General features: G+C 50.6%; 2 protein-coding genes across 4 annotated transcripts in view; both read left to right on the forward strand.

Moving 5' to 3' along the window:
* Positions 1-253: 253 nt before the first annotated feature.
* LOC101987380 (keratin, type I cytoskeletal 14) lies at positions 254-4,490 on the forward strand. 3 transcript variants are annotated; one of them, XM_005368212.2, is made up of 9 exons: positions 254-420; positions 547-823; positions 2,002-2,084; positions 2,598-2,754; positions 2,910-3,071; positions 3,155-3,280; positions 3,376-3,596; positions 3,687-3,754; positions 4,243-4,490. In XM_005368212.2, the coding sequence occupies exons 1-9, from the start codon at positions 257-259 to the stop codon at positions 4,338-4,340; spliced, it is 1,356 nt and encodes a 451-aa protein (XP_005368269.1). In that variant the 5' UTR covers positions 254-256; the 3' UTR covers positions 4,341-4,490. The 3 variants fall into 3 exon arrangements, with proteins under 3 accessions (XP_005368269.1, XP_005368268.1, XP_026645678.1); XM_005368211.1 differs by having other exon boundaries at positions 257-823; XM_026789877.1 differs by lacking the exon at positions 2,910-3,071 and having other exon boundaries at positions 257-823; positions 3,176-3,280.
* A 9,089-nt stretch (positions 4,491-13,579) lies between these two features.
* The window catches only part of Krt9 (keratin 9), a 31,642-nt gene continuing 28,816 nt past the window's right edge, over positions 13,580-16,405 (forward strand). The window contains exons 1-4 of the mRNA XM_005368372.1: positions 13,580-14,269; positions 15,383-15,465; positions 15,596-15,752; positions 16,021-16,182. Coding sequence (XP_005368429.1) covers positions 13,580-14,269; positions 15,383-15,465; positions 15,596-15,752; positions 16,021-16,182 — 1,092 coding nt within the window. The remainder of the gene's footprint in view (positions 14,270-15,382; positions 15,466-15,595; positions 15,753-16,020; positions 16,183-16,405) is intronic.

The following is a 16,405-nucleotide window of genomic DNA, read 5'->3' on the forward strand; positions in this document are numbered from 1 at the left end:
GGACGAGAAAGCCCAAAACACTTCAAACAATGAGTTTCCAGTAAAATATGACAGACGTGATGAGGCGGAGGAGAGGAGGGATCTGATGGGGAGTTGGCGCTGGCCCGTGAGTGATGAAAGCCAAGGGGAATGGAAAACGCCAGGCCCGCCCCCTACTCATGACTATAAAGCCCTGTCATCCGTTTCTAACGTACCTGAGCAGCATTCTCCTCTCTCCGCTCGCTGACTTGCTCGCTCTCTCATCTTCCTCGACAACATGGCCACCTGCAGCCGCCAGTTCACCTCCTCCAGCTCCATGAAGGGCTCCTGTGGCATCGGTGGTGGCTCTAGCCGCATCTCCTCCGTCCTGACTGGAGGATCCTGCCGGGCTCCCAGCACCTATGGGGGCCTGACAGTCAGCTCCTCTCGCTTCTCCTCTGGGGGAGCCTGTGGCATGGGAAGCAGCTATGGTGGGGGCTTCAGCAGCAGCAGCAGCTTTGGGGAAGGCCTTGGTAGTGGTTTTGGTCGTGGTTTCGGTGGTGGCTTTGGTGGTGGCTTCGGTGGTGCCCTTGGTGGTGGTTTTGGTGGTGGCTTTGGTGGTGGCATTGGTGGTGGCATTGGTGGTGGTTTTGGCGGTGGTGATGGTCTCCTGGTGGGCAGTGAGAAAGTGACCATGCAGAACCTCAATGACCGTCTGGCCAGCTACCTGGACAAGGTGCGTGCCCTGGAGGAGGCCAACACTGACCTGGAGGTGAAGATCCGTGACTGGTACCAGAGGCAGCGGCCTGCTGAGATCAAAGACTACAGCCCCTTCTTCAAGACCATCGAGGACCTGAGGAGCAAGGTGGGTCAACTGGGCAGCAGGACCTGCCATTCAAGTTTCCTCCAATGCTTCAGATCATCTTTAGACTCCTAGACAGGACAGCTTCTAGTCCCAGATCCCTCTCTGAGGTCCTGAACATCCCCATTAGTGTGGTCAGTGAGAAGATGGTGTCCCTTCCTGCCTTTTCCAACATTTTTCTAAGCTCCCATTTTAGCTCCCATGAGACCAATGGTTCTAGCCCTTAACATTTTGCAGAGGAAGAAGTTGAACCATTGAGAGGGCTGTGACTTGCTAAAGATCACACAGAGGAGGAGCAGAGCAGAGACTAGAGTGCCAGGGGCCCGCCTTCTACTATAGAAGGCAGTTATCTCTCCAGCAGAAGGGAGGAGGGAGGCTGTAACGGGACCCACCAAGCTAGACACCCAAACTACTCATTAGCTCGTTAGTCTGGGCTGAGGTTGCCGCCACCCATGAACACCAGCTGGTCTTTCTCTATAGCCAGGCAGACATAGAAAACCCACAGCCACAGCTAATCGTGACCCATATGTTTACCCTGGAACCAGAGAGATCCTGGTGGGCTTGTGCTTCAGAACCCTTCTTCCCTCTCCTGTTAAACTTGGCTCTAGTGTCTCACATAAATTCCGGAAATTAGACAAGTCTCTGGCAGGAACCCCGGCCAGGCTTATGGATCCATCTGTCTTCTTTTCTTCTCTGGTTTCCTTTTTTTTCTAATCCCCTGGGCAAGTTGGGTTTTGTCTCTTGGGAAAGTCCCACCTGAGGTTTATGCCCCTTGGGCTTAGAAAGGAATGTGTGTGTGTGTGTGTGTGTGTGTGTGTGTGTGTGTGCAGACGGCTGATAGGGCTGCTCTGTATGGAGACGAGGTTCTGGAAGATGGAGGGTGTGGGTGTTTAGTGAGCCCTAGGGGGCTTTGGAACGCCAAGACCCATCTTAGGTTTTACAGGCGAGTGATAGCAATAAGACCTGAACTTTCCAGCTTTTGAGTCTGTTGACCAGGAGTTGAATTCCTGGGTTGAAAATGACTATGCGGGGCTGTCTCTCAGGCTGCTGTGGTGAAGAAAAACTCATGGGGTGAGAAGAACAGAACTCAAGCAAGGGCAAGAGAGAAGGACCGGCTCAGGCTGCAGTGACATCTGCCTACATCTCTTTAACAATTAACCCACGGCCTTTCCATTCTACAGATCCTTGCAGCCACTGTGGACAATGCCAATGTCCTCCTGCAGATCGACAATGCCCGGCTGGCCGCTGATGACTTCCGCACCAAGTGAGTTTTTAGTGTGGTGGCTCAGAGCTTCCAGTGTCTGTAGGGTGGGGCATTTTGGAGCCGTGCTTTCTACCAGCGTTGAATTGTGCCAGGAGAACCCCTTGGGGTGCTTGTAAAAATACAAGACTGTTGGGCTCCACCCTGGGAGTTCAGTTATTTGTAACCTAGGTGATTCTGATCCACAGCCAGGTGTAAGAGCTATCATTTTAGGGAGAGGTGCTCCACACCCCCTTCACCTGCCCTTAAAATGCAATAGGCTGTCATATTTGGAGGCCTCGGGTCTTATTGACTGCAGCTGGAAGTGCCTCTTTCAGATGAATGCCTCCTGGTGATTTTTACTCCCTGGACCCTAGGAATGTTCAGACCTAAGCAATCAATGGGCACTGTGTCTAATACTGGCTCTCCACAACAGCCCTGGGTGCCAACCCTGGGAATAATACCCACAGGAAGAGAACAAAGCTTTCAGTGTGGCTGGGATGGATAGCTCATTCCTTTTCTCTCGGATCATTCTAGGTACGAGACAGAGCTGAACCTGCGCATGAGTGTGGAGGCCGACATCAATGGCCTGCGCCGAGTGCTGGATGAGCTGACCCTGGCCAGAGCCGACCTGGAGATGCAGATTGAGAGCCTCAAGGAAGAGCTGGCCTACCTGAAGAAGAACCACGAGGAGGTGAGAGCCAAACAGAAAAGCCAGCTTAAAAGGGTGAATGGAGGGAAGCAATAGAAAGGCAGATGGGGAAGCAGTGTTCAGGACAGGGCACCTCTTGTTAGAAAGCCCTGTCAGCTGTGAGGCTTCTGACTATGGGACCTTTTCTGCCTCTGCAGGAGATGGCCTCCATGAGAGGCCAGGTGGGTGGAGACGTCAACGTGGAGATGGACGCGGCACCCGGTGTGGACCTGAGTCGCATCCTGAATGAGATGCGTGACCAGTACGAGAAGATGGCTGAGAAGAACCGCAAGGATGCCGAGGAATGGTTCTTCACCAAGGTGGGTGCCATTTGGAGAGGAAGGTGTATAGACCACATGCTTTCCAGGATTTTCTGGTGTGAACGGTGTTCTCTTTTTCACAGACAGAGGAACTGAACCGTGAGGTGGCCACCAACAGCGAGCTGGTGCAGAGCGGCAAGAGCGAGATTTCTGAGCTCCGACGCACCATGCAGAACCTGGAGATCGAGTTGCAGTCCCAGCTCAGCATGGTAGGAATGCAGCTGCGTGCATTGGTTGGCCTTGGACTTCCTGAAGGGGCATGGCCATTCTCAATGATCCACCACCCCATTTCTCTCTTTCACAGAAAGCATCCCTGGAGAATAACCTGGAGGAGACCAAAGGCCGTTACTGCATGCAACTGTCCCAGATTCAGGAAATGATCAGCAGCGTGGAGGAGCAGCTGGCTCAGCTGCGCTGCGAGATGGAGCAGCAGAATCAGGAGTACAAGATCCTGCTGGATGTGAAGACACGCCTGGAGCAGGAGATCGCCACTTACCGTCGCCTGCTGGAGGGCGAGGATGCCCAGTGAGTCTCTGGCCACCCTCTAGTCCATGCCCCTTCTCTTCACAAATGTCCCCCGTATGTCTAACGCCGTGCCCTATTCTGTCTTTGCAGCCTCTCCTCATCCACCCAGTTCTCCTCATCCTCCCAGTTCTCCTCTGGTTCTCAGTCATCCAGAGACGGTAAGACTTTCCTTCCCGTCATGCCTGAGCTCTCAAATACCTTTAGATCTTCCAGCAGATCTAGGACTTAGATTAAGACCTTCTTGGGGGTTAAGCTAAGTGTTCTTACTCAGTATCTCCTATGAGTCTCTTCAGATAGAAACAGCCATTTCAGGGCGAGGACTGGTGACCTTCAACTTGTTCCTGGAATGGGTGTCTGGGTAGACGACAGTAATGGAAATCAGCACCACGGACAGCGCCCTACATAGCCCATCTAATGCATTTGGGTTTAGTTGGACCTTCTAAAGCTTTTGGGTTTAGTTGAACAGCACCAGTTGAGTGCTCCAGTCTGAGGACACAGACTGTCCATGACTACAAGGTGCCCTAGCAGCAGTGTGTGAGGTGGCAATCAGGACAGAGGGCATCAGGAGACAGTTCACTCCTCAGCTTCTTGGCTTCAGAACACTCCTGTCCACCTCCACTAACGCCTTCTCTCTCGCATTCCCCAGTGACCTCCACCAACCGCCAGATCCGCACCAAGGTCATGGATGTGCACGATGGCAAGGTGGTCTCCAGCCACGAGCAGGTCCTGCGTACCAAGAACTAAGGCTGCTAAGCACAACTCAGGCATAGGAGGCTTCTGTGTGGACGCAGATACTGCTGAAAGAGCCCCTCTACTGTCCCCACGCACTTCGCCCTTTACTTGACCCGCGTCCCTGCTGGCAATCAATAAAGTTTCTTTCTCTGAGTTGCACAATCACTGTCTCCCTGGTCATTGTCAGAAGTGGGGGTGGGAGAAATGTGGGAAGCGTTGCCTTGGAGCTCAGGCGAGCACCTGGCTCTGGCCTCTGGGACTGGGAGAAAGGGCCCTGGGGGCGGGCTTGGCTCGGGTCCCAGGCTGGCTCTCACCATCAGAAGATATAGATGGCTGTGTGTGCCAGGCCATGAGATCTCTTAGGGCAGAGGCGTATTTCCCCATTCATTCAATTGTCCATGCATTTACCAGATGTGGAATGCCTTTAGGTGCCAGACAGTATACTAGGTGAAGGGTCTTTACAATAAAATGATAAGCTTATTATTGTCACCATCATCACTGTGCGGTCACAGTATGTGTGTGAGGGCAGATGCGCAGTGTAGTATGTGTTTGAGGAGGCTGGAGAACAACTTTGTGGAGTTGACTCTCTCCTTCCATGGTGGGTTCGGGGATTGAACTCACGTAGTACTTCTCCCTTGCTGATCCATCTTACTGGCCTTGGGTTAAGGATTCTTAATGATTCTGTGATCCTTTAAAATAACTCTGTATTTGTTACTTACAACTTTTCTTTGTATATCCTGTCTCCAAATAAGTAGACATTTTTGTGTGCAATACTAAGGCGTTCGCTAGTCCCCTAAAACTCTGAATCCAAGATAAGGGCTCATGCTTTGTTGGTGGTCTTAGCTCCCTGATCTGAGACTGTCTAGAATTGAGTCTATTCTTATTTAATTTAGAGAGGTGGTTCTCAGCCTTCCTAATGCTGCGACTCTTTCGGGTAGTTCCTTATGGTGAGGTGACCCCCAACCATAAAGTTATTCTCATAATTATAATTTTGCTACTGTTATGAATTGCAGATATCTGATATGTGACCCTTGTGGAAGGGTCAGTTAACCCCCCCGTAGAAGTCTTGACTCACAGGTTGAGAACTACTGATTTAGAGGAAATTGATGACCCTCTCCAAGCCTCAGTTTCTATATCTGTAAAATGGGGATAATGATAGTCCTGTCTCCTGGTTTTGGGGATGCACAACCGGTAAAAACATTGTTCAGCATAGTGCCTAGAGTGGCTCAAGGCACAGCTGTGTTAGCATGCTGGGTACCATTCATGACAAGGGCATTTCCAGAGGCTTCCAGAATAGGCCAGCTGGTTTCTAACCTTAGTCCTGCTCTGGATTAGTGACTTTGGGGAGCCTGGCTCTCAGTTTCCTCATGTACAATAAGAATGATGGACCCTGTATCTTGTGGTTGATATACAAATCTAAGGAGTAAGTACACTGTAAGCTCCAGCTGACTTGAGTCTGATGAGTCACACATGTAACCAGGCACAGGAAGGTGGGTCCAGAAGGACCACTGTGAGTTTAAGACCAGACACGGCTCCGTGGTGAGGAGCCTCCCCTTGGTAGATGAGCGACTTTTGCTTTCTTTTATGGCTGACTGAGGAGTAGGAGAGGGAGGAGCATCATCTGGGTACGTGACAGAGATGCCAGGGGTGGGGAGGGCTCACCGCTCCTGGCTAGGGAAAGAGTCACCAGCTCTATATCCATTTCAATAGCTTGTTCATCTGGCTGGGTAGAGTTGAACGTGGGGGTGGGGATGACAAAAGACATCATGGACCAGGGAGTGAAAACCTTAGACCTGATAATGCTATGCTTGAATCCTGGGTTCCCACCAGCCTGGGAGAATCGGGTCAGGATACTGAATCTGCATTCCTTTTCCATAAGATGGAGAACAAAAACCTTTACTACACAGTGCTAATGAATTACATGTTTTCATGGAGCCAATGAGCTGAGCATGGTGTATAGTAGTTCAAGAGGAGGCATTACTAAGAAAAGGAATGAAGGGTTGTTGGCGTCTGTTGTCCTTACCTACAAATACCAGGCAAGTCACGATTGGCCTGTGACTGAAGCTTCTGATAACTTTTGGTCTGAGTCTTGGATCCCTGCAGGGCTGAGCTGGGGTGTGTCTCATCTGAAAGTGTGTGTCCTGGAGCTGCAGGATTGGTACCTTAGGGAGGAGGAAAGGCGAGAGAGCTGTTTCAGAGATGGGGAAAGGATGGTTCTCAGGCCCTTGGATGGTGGGAACCAAGTGGAAAGGGACTTCATGAGATCTAAATGGATGTTGAGTCCCAGATATCAGGACACCCGTCATGACAATGAGTTTCCTGTCAAGTGTGACACAGAATAGAGGGGGTGGTTCACCCTTGAAGGGTCATGTGGGCTGGGCAGAGAACAAAACACACACACACACACACACACACACACACACACACACACACACTCATTCACTAGTGGAGATGGAAGCCCAGAATGCTATGGATGGCTTGTGGGTCTCTAGTCATTACCCTCCCTGTGATATTTGAGTTTATCCTCCGAAGGAACCCGCTTACATGGATGTATGAGTTCCTTAGGTTCTACCGTGCGGTGTGAAACCCTTTGTCCTTGTTTGGATTGGTGCCACTGATGTTCGGAAGGAACACAGGGAAAAGGCAGACTTGCTTGAGGCCACTTGGCTATAAGCAATGCAAGCTCAGATTGGGAATTGGGGGATGGTTAAGCAGTGGGCAGGCATCACAGCAGTTTCGGGGTCTCACAAGGAGACCCTCCTCTCCCGATTTCCACTACCACATTCAGTAGAGCTGACAACTGATTTCTACTGGTGACTAGCTCTTATTCACAGGGCTAAAAGGCTCCAGCACCCACTGGAGACCTGGGCTCTGTTCCCACCAGTGAAGCCGACCAGAAAAGTGACTCGATAGCACCGCCTAGTGGAAGCAAGAAAGTTGCTTCTCAGAGTCCTGGGGCTAGCCGGATATGGGCTGTAGTGCCACGCCCCTCTAACATAATTTGGGAGGAGCTACTTTCTCCGCCTACTCTGAACACAGAATGGAGCTTTGCTAGGCAGATGGAGATCATCTCTCCTATCCTCTCTTCTAAGGGAGATCACCCGGCTCCAAGCCATATAGTTTGAACCTGGCTACATCCAGCCTTCAGGTTCCTGAGGGAGGGACTATGTGTTCTCAGCAACGCCTACTTGACACAGGCTCTTGATCTGAAGTGGTGACCTGGTAGACCGAAAGGATGATCTGATGATCGACACCCAAGCCATCCAGCTGGTCCAGAAGTATGCCCATTGTCAGTGGGAGTCAGGATAACATCTTAGAGTGTGTTGGGCCCATCCCAGTAGCTCATCTAAGCCTCACATGAAGTTGTAATCAGTTTCCTCTTCCCGAATCCTTTCCTTGACGAAGCTCATGCCCTTTAGCCTCGCTGAGTTGCGATCACTTTACCACACCAGCGCATTTGGTCCCTCTCTCAGGGTGACTTTCATCTCTCCTTCTTGTTTGGTCTCTGTTTACCCCTCACTCAGGCGACTCTCAGATAACTGCCCCTGATCTCTCTGACCACGTGGCAGGCTTGACTGTATGCTTCCCAGTTGGCTACCAATAACATTTGCTTCACCTGTGAGTTTTATATTTACTGGGGGAGTCTGCTTTGTCCCATGGCTGCTCCAGGAGATAAAGCTTGCTTATCATTGGTGTGTGTGTGTGTGTGTGTGTGTGTGTGTGTGGTGTATGTGTTCACATGTAAGTACACATGTGTGTGCGGGTGCACCTGCATGTGTAGGCCAGAGGCCAAGGTTGGGCTTCTTCCTCAGTGGCTCCCCACTCACTTTTAAATACAATGTCTCTCTCAAGTCTAGCCCGTTTGGCTAGGAATCCCCTTGCCTCTGCATCCCCAACACTGGAGACACAGATGTACACTGCCAAATGTAGCTTTTTTTCCCCTGGGATTTGAACTCAGGTTCTTGTGCTTGTGGGGCAGGTGCCTTACTGATGGGGGCTTCTTCATCATTTTATCCTCAGCTCTTAGTGCAATGTGTAGAACCTGGTAGGTGCTCAAGGAAAGATACAGCCAAAACTTACCACGGGGAAGCTGATTTCGGGGTGAGGGGAAGCAATGTTCCTTAAATAGATGGAAGACTCCAGGTTTAGACTCCGGGCATCTCAGTCTGGCGGGGTCTGAGTAGGTGGGGTGATGGCAGGTGACTATTCAGCAAAAACGAATCTTTGTTGACAGATACATGCAGGCACCTCCAGCTGTGTATCATCCCAAGTGCCCACATGCATAGGTGGTTCATGGAGAGGTGGGCCTGTGAGCCAGGACAGTAGCCGTGAGTCACGCTTATGTTCCTTCAGCCAGCATCCAGCCTCATGATGACTCAGGACCTTCTGGCCCCACCTGAACTCAGGGACACACGGTGGTGGGGAGCACGTGGGACCAGAAGGTCTGGGTGGCTGGATACAGGCAAGCAGGAGGTGTCTGTAGCCAGAGCCAGGCTGGCCTTGTCTCCTCTTAAGTCTCCATACCCTCAGGAGGAACCTGCTTTCCTGAGATTTGCAGATAGAATCCATTTAGGGTTCCTTTCTCTGTCTCTTTGGTCTTCAAAGTCCTTTTATTCTGCTCCATCTGTGCTCTGAGGGCAGGAACTGTATTTGGGAGGCTGGTGTGGGGCCCAATTGACTAAAGGGATGGGCAAATTGTAAGCAAGAGGGTCGAATGCAGGATATCCAGATGGTCCAGGAGCAAGGGGAAAAAAAGCATACTTAGAGCCATTCAACTGTCAGGACAATGTCCCAAGATGTGTTTGAATTTTCCAATATTAGCTGCAGTCTGGACATGAACTCTAGAGACAGACTTTTTTTTTTTAATGGCCACCTGGAGTAGGATATCCTGAGCTACATGAGATCTAGTCCTTGTTCATTGCCAGGAGGAGTGGGCAGTAGGATCCAGAGGGCAGACCCTGAGCCCCAAGAGGGTAAAAGAACGAGTCATGTTGCACAGCCAGGAAGAGGTCTCTCACTCGGTCCAGGATGGTTAACTTCCTCATCCTTGGGACAACCTTTCCCGTGCCAGGCAGATGGTGCAAAAATGTAGTACCAATGTGTGTCTGGTTCACAGGAGTTACCCAGCATGGTTGGCTCCTCTTTGGGTTGGAAGCAGATCCAGCTGTGAGGGGAAGGAGACAGGATAGGAAAGGAGGATGTGGGGAGGAGGTAGGTGGGGGTAGGCAGTGGGAGGAGGGAGAATAGGAAGGAGAGAGAATGAGGGGAGGAGAGAATGCATACACACATGGACAACTGGGTTTTCATACTGGGGTTCCCCCATCTCGCAATGTATGTGTGTTCCTGGCAACTCAGCAAGAGAGGACTTCGCATGGGGACATTGAGGTCGAGACCACAAGGTTAAGGAGAGAGAGACTGATGGTGGCCCAGCCCTGCGTCACTGTGCTGTCCCAGGAGGCTCAGTGGGGAGGACCCCACCTCAGGGGTAGAGACAATGGAGCCACATACAGAGATGATCCAGGGGCTGCGGAAACTCAGATAGGAGGGGATGCTTGGGGAGTCCTGGGTTCAGGCAGAGGATGGTCCAGATAGGTGTAACCTTCAGGGCAAAGCAAGTCGATGCCGGTAATCCCAGAACTTCAGAGTCTGAAGCATGAGAATCATGAACTCAAGGTCAGCTACAATATTAGACCTTACAACAAAACTGAGCCAAGCCAAACCAAGCCTAACAGAATGCATTTGCTAAGATTAGAGTCACAGAAGGGCTGTTCTCTCTGAAGCTGCCTACCCCAACTTGGCCCAACCTGTCTTCCACCAGCTGAAGTTCTGAGACTGGTGATGCCAGTGTGCCTGTGGCAAAGCTGGGAGAAAGGAGTGGGTCTGGGCCACGGATGGCATTGAGGACAGGTCTTGGGTGTTTCCAGGGGAGCCTGGCAGGAGTGTGGCAGAGGTTTAGAACCATCAAGAAGTAGGGACAGTGATCAGACTCTAGCCTCGGTCTAAGAGTTTCTTATATGTTAAACTTGAAAAAAATGCTATGAACATTCAATTCTACCCACTTGTCTGTTTTAGTTAACATATTCTATGCTGGGTAGTGGTGATGCACGCCTTTAATCCCAGCACTCAGGAGGCAGAGGCAAGCGGCTCTCTGTGAATTTGAGGTCAGCCTGGTCTACAAGAGCAGTTCTAGGACAGGCTCCAAAGGCTACAGAGAAACCCTGTTTCAAAAAAATAAATAAAATAAAAACAAAACAAAAACCAAACCAAACAAACAGAACACATAAAAACAAACAACAAACAAAACCCCCCATTCTGTACCACTTATTTAAATATTATTTCACTCATTTTGGTAAACTAGCTCACTTTTCCTTTAACAAGCATATTTGTGGAGGAAATTCTATATTACTACAGAAAAAGAGGAAATGAGTATCAGTTGTAGTTCACAGAAGGCAAGGAGGCAGGCATGTCTAACCAGATGCCGATGCTGCCTTCAGGTTCTCAGCCAAGGTAGGCTTGGTTTGATTGGCCAGGATGATTGGCAGGTGTGGAGGCTGCTAAGGGGACTGTAGTGCTGATGACGATTTCTTTCCTTGGGAATCAGGAGATGGCAGATAGAAAAGGAAATGCTCTTCTTATCATGTGATCAGTGTTTTTGCTGTTGTCGTGACAGCATCTTGCTATGTATACCAGGCTGGTCTCCCACTTGCAATTCTACTGCCCCAGCGCCTGGACTGCTCTACCCAGAAACATCTCTCAATTGCTACTCTTTACATTCCTACCACCCAGAGACCCTCTTCCAGACCCTTGCTAGGAAGACCCTTGAACCCCTCAGCCACACCTCCAAGGCTTCAGGCCCTTGTCGACCCTCATGGACTGGACTTTCTTCCTATTTTCAGTTTTCTTCCAGCCCTGGGCATCCATCTAAAATGACTGTTCTTTCTCTTTCATCCTGTTTTATTGGGATCTACTTTGACCAGGCATGGGGTCTGGGCACTGGGGAATGTACAAGATGAGCAGGTACAGGCTTAGAGAAGCCCCTGCTGAGGTCAGGGAGGGGAGGGATGCTTGCTGCAGTGGGGAGGTGCAGCTAGTGGTAGAGGGCCTAAGATGCAAGGCCGGAGCTCAGAACTGGGCAAAGGATGGACTAAGGGGGAGTTCAGAGGGGGAGTGCTCAGGAAGAAGAGGCACACAGGTTTGCTTAGGGAGGCTTCCTTGAAGAGGAGGCACACAGGTTTGCTCACCAGAGAAGCTATGAACGAATATTTCAGTGGGGAAGGAACTGCAGGAGTTTGAGGGTCATCCAGGTAGCATCACATAGGGAGAAACGGGGCAATGATGCAAAGACTGGGGACTGGCCTTGAATACCAGGAGCGTGGATCTTGTCCTAAGAGTGCAGGGAAATCGGAGGAGATGCATGTTAGAAGGATCATCTCAGGGCATCTCAAGAGGTTGAGGGGTCTGAAAAGATGGCTCAGAGTCAAAGGCACTTGTTGCACAAACCTGGAGGGCTGAGCTTGAACCTCAGGAACGGAGTGAGTGTGAAGGAGAACCCACTCCATGGTCATCGTCCATCTTGTGTGCCATGGCAGGTGCATTTCCCCCATCAGAACACACACATTGGTTTAAAGATTTTAAAAAAGGTCAAGGGGCAAGAGAGGAGCAAGAAGGGCTGTTTGAAGTGACCTCTCAGGGCCGAGGGAGGGCAGCAGTGTGTGGGGACTGAAGGGGTTGAGTGATCAGAAGCAGTCTGGTCTTTCTTGAGCCTTTCTCATGCCTCCTTTCCTGGGATGGCCAAATCATGTTTTGGAGGAGACAACAGAGGCTCAACATGAAAAAGCAAGCCAGGGAGCAGGGTCTGGACTGTGCCCCGGTGATCTGGCAGCAGAATCCATAGCCTCTTTACAATCTCTTTTGGCACTGGTGACCAGAATAAGCATGAGGTTCTATCAGGAGTAAGAGAGAGTCACATCCTGGTATCCTGCCACCCCCGGGGTGAGAGTAAGGCAGGCACCCAACCAAGGGAAAGTCTATTCTCACAGTGGGGCTCTATGAAAACATCAGTTCAGAGGCTAGGGAGATGGTTCAGGGGGCAAGGTGCTTGTCATGCAAGGACAAGACCAGAGTTTGATTGCCAGTACCTATGTAGAAAGCTGGGCATTGCAGTGTAATCCCACACAGTGCACTGCAATACCAATACTGGGGAGGCAGAGAGAGAGGGATCCCTGTGGCTTGGTGGTTTTGATGAATCAGTGAGCTCCAGGGTTAGTGAGAGACCTCGCTTCCAAAAATAAGGTGGGAAGTGACAACTCTGGCTTTCATATGTGTAGATACACATGTGTACACACATGCGTCTCTCTCTCTCTCTCTCTCTCTCTCTCTCTCTCTCTCTCTCACACACACACACACACACACACACACATGAGGTCAGAGAGGCCAGGCCCATCATACTCTTACAGTAAAGTCACCCAGCAATAACGGGGCTGTGTTTATTGGATTTTCTGTCTTCTCATAGTCTTCCATGTGAATACTACATGCTGTTCTGGAACCCTGGAGGAGGCACAGCTGTGCACCCACCTCCATCTTTCGGTCACAGCACTGTCTCAACAAACAGGCATGTCCTAAGAGCAGAGCCCTGTTTCTCCTGTCAGCCTAAAGGATGCTGACAACTGGGTTTCCTATCTGATAGGGGCTTCACTAGGGCAGGTGCTGGCTTTCCGCTCATCCTGGCATCTCCCTGTGACCAGGGTCTGCACTTTTCCTAGCCTTCACAGTAACTTCTGTACCAGGGTTGCAGCTCAACCCACGGTGATGACCACCGGGTATGGGCAGAGTGAGTTTAGACAGTGACCATCAACCGTGAATTTTGATCTTAGAAACTGAGACGGCTGGGTCTTAGACCTGTTGTCAAGGTCAGCCAGACACCAGACTGTAGGATATAGGTCACCCCCTCAGCAACAGGGTTGATTTATAGTGCCCTTGACAGCCTAATATCATCAAATTACCCCACACAATGGAGAGAGGCTGGGCTGCTGACGGGCAGTCACCAAGGGACGCAGAGCCTGGGGCTTCCCTGCTGCTCCCATACCCTAGACCTTCTCTGAGTCTGTTGGTGGGGGGAAGTTGGCACAGAGTGAGGGCACACCCAGGTGTGCCACCTTTAGCAGGGGCTATAAGTAGGCAGCTCCAGAGATGGCTCAGTACCCAGCAACCTCGAGACCGTTTCCTGCCTACGTACTCTGGCAGGCAGCATCATGAGTTGCAGACAGATCTCCTCATCGTTCTGGAGTCGCAACAGCAGCAGCGGCAGTGGCTGCGGCGGTGGAGGAAGCAAAGGGGGCAGTGGAGGCAGCATGCGGTCTTCGTTCAATCGCTCCTCCAGGGCTGGTGGAGGAGGGGGCCGCTTTAGCTCTTCCAGTGGCTTTGGTGGAGGTGGCCTTTCGGCCTATGGCAGTGGAGGTGGTGGCAGTTTTGGCTCCAGCTATGGTGGAGGATCTGGAGGGGGCTTTAGTGCAGGGAGTTCCTGCAGTATGTTTGGGGGAGGTTCTAAGGGCTTTGGTGGTGGCTTTGGTGGTGGCTTTGGTGGTGGTTCTGGAGGTGGCTTCGGTGGTGGTTCTGGAGGTGGCTTTGGTGGTGGCTTTGGTGGTGGCTATGGAAGTGGCTTTGGTGGTGGCTCCGGAGGTGCCCTTGGTGGTGGCTTTGGTGGTGGCTTTGGTGGTGGCTCTGGAGGTGGTGAAGGTGGTATTCTGAATACCAATGAGAAGGTCGTCATGCAGAACCTCAATTCCCGTCTGGCCTCCTACATGGATAAAGTACAGGAACTGGAGGAGGCCAACACCTCCCTGGAGAAACAGATCCAGGAATGGTATTCAAAGAAGGGGTCCAGAATCTTCCAGAAGGACTACTCTCATTTCTACGACACTATCGAAGACTTGAAGGACAGGGTACGTACACAGATGAAATCTCTGTCTCTCCTTCCTTCCTTCCCTTTCTCGACCTCTCTCAAGACAAGGTAAGATGCTAAAGTCCAAGCAAAGCCATGCCAGGGAATCAGTCACCCTTTAGAAGCCACACTTTCATTGCAAGCAAACTTGTGTTTGGTTGCTAAGGTCTTAGGGGCTTGGACTTGGATTTGAACTCTGGTATTTCATTTTGAGTTTGGGCAGAGCAGGGAGGAAGTTTGAACTAACCGAGACTGGAACCTGATTGGAGCTTTCTTTGACTTGGTTTTGAGTCAGGCTTATCTTCCATTTCTCATTTGTCTTGGGCTCTGAGGAGTCCTTCTTAATCTTTTCTGGTCCTTAGGTCTCAGGTATGCAGGCTGGTTGATCAGTGATGGAGAGAATTGCTGGTTGTGAGAATGATATCCATCCATCCATCCATCCATTCATCCATCCATCCATCCATCCATCCATCCATCCATCCATCCATCCATTCATCCAAACATCTGCACACCCACTTCTTCATCCACTAACTTAAATGGGTGGCTACCCTCTGTGTCGCACTGAGCAGCCATAGACGTAGCTTATGCTCAGTCTCCACCCTACAGGAGTCCACGGTTGGGCTCCTTACTGCTCTTTCATCCTTGTATTTCTGAACGTACTCTTTCTCCAGCAGCAGCAAATCTCTTCCATCCATCTACTCCCCTGCAATCTTAGCTACCCTTCAGGATCTAGTTCAATTGTCATCTCCTTTCCAACATATTTCCTGGTTTCCCTGGATGGCCAAAGCCACCTTTTCTCTTCATGACTCTTTTGGGGATAATTTGGACTCTGTGGTCAATGGTGATAGTGGGCTCCTTTGGGATTTGTCCTAGTTCCTACACTGTCTTTGCAGAAGACCTTCAAATATTTGCTGAATGATTCAAGAACACACTGGGCACATTTGTGAAAGACCGTGTGGGTGCCATACAATACACAAACTGATGGACCCCTTGCTTCCTGAACGAACACCTTGGATGCGATTATCCCCTCTGCTGGCTATGTCTAGCCTCTTCCTCCCCTTGAAGCTGGTCATATCAAGGGAGCATGGTTTATTCATGCAACATTCTCTTTCAGATTGTGGACCTCACAACCAGGAACAACAGAGCACTCCTGGACATGGACAACACTCGCATGACCATGGATGACTTCAGAGTTAAGTGAGTCTTGTTCTATTTCTTCTCCCTATACTGTTGTTTTCTCCCCCTCATCCCTAATTTGCAGAGCTCCGGAGGTCCCTGTAGGATCTGGTACCCTCTTGATCATTCTCTACCCATGGCTGGCCTGCAGGTTTGAGATGGAGCAGACCCTACGGCAAGGGGTGGAGGCTGATATTAATGGCCTGCAGAAGGTGTTGGATAGTCTGAAGATGGAGAAGTCTGACCTGGAGATACAGATTGATACTCTGGACGATGAGCTGAAGGCGGTTAAGAAGAACCACCGGGAGGTAGGTTGCTGTGCCTGTAGCTTCGTGGGTACAGGGAGGAGCAGAAGGGTGGAGCTAGCAGGGGGGTGCTGTGGGGCATTGAGAGCTCTCTGTTCTTCGCTCTGGAAGGGGACACTCCCATCTCTCTCCAGCATGGCCTGAAGAGGCAGTAGTGCTCTGATTTCGCAGCAGGGTTCTTCTTTTGCATTCTGAGAGGATTTGTGGGAGAGGGTTGAAAAATGGCAGGGCAGGGTGCACTCCAACCTCATGTCCTCTTCTTCCCCGGCAGGAGATGAAGCAGCTGACGGGTCAGAATGATGGCGATGTTAGTGTGGAGATAAATGTTGCCCCTAGCACGGATCTCACCCAGGTCCTCAATGATATGCGTGAGGAGTACGAGCAGCTCATTTCCAAGAACCGCCAGGACATTGAGCAACACTATGAGTCCAAGGTGAGCAGAGTGGGCTGCCCCTTCAGTTTTCCGACCTTTCTTCCAGGTGTCCTAGGTGTCCTTCCACTTCCTTCCCCCCTTTCCCACCCCTTCATTCATCTACCTCTTCATCTCTCAGCATAGCTCACTCTATCTATCATCTATCTATCTATCTATCTATCTATCTATCTATCTATCTATCTATCTATCTATCATCTATCTATCTATCTATCTATCTATCTAT

Source organism: Microtus ochrogaster, unplaced genomic scaffold, assembly GCF_000317375.1.
Source record: "Microtus ochrogaster isolate Prairie Vole_2 unplaced genomic scaffold, MicOch1.0 UNK31, whole genome shotgun sequence".
NCBI classification, from domain to species: domain Eukaryota; kingdom Metazoa; phylum Chordata; class Mammalia; order Rodentia; family Cricetidae; genus Microtus; species Microtus ochrogaster.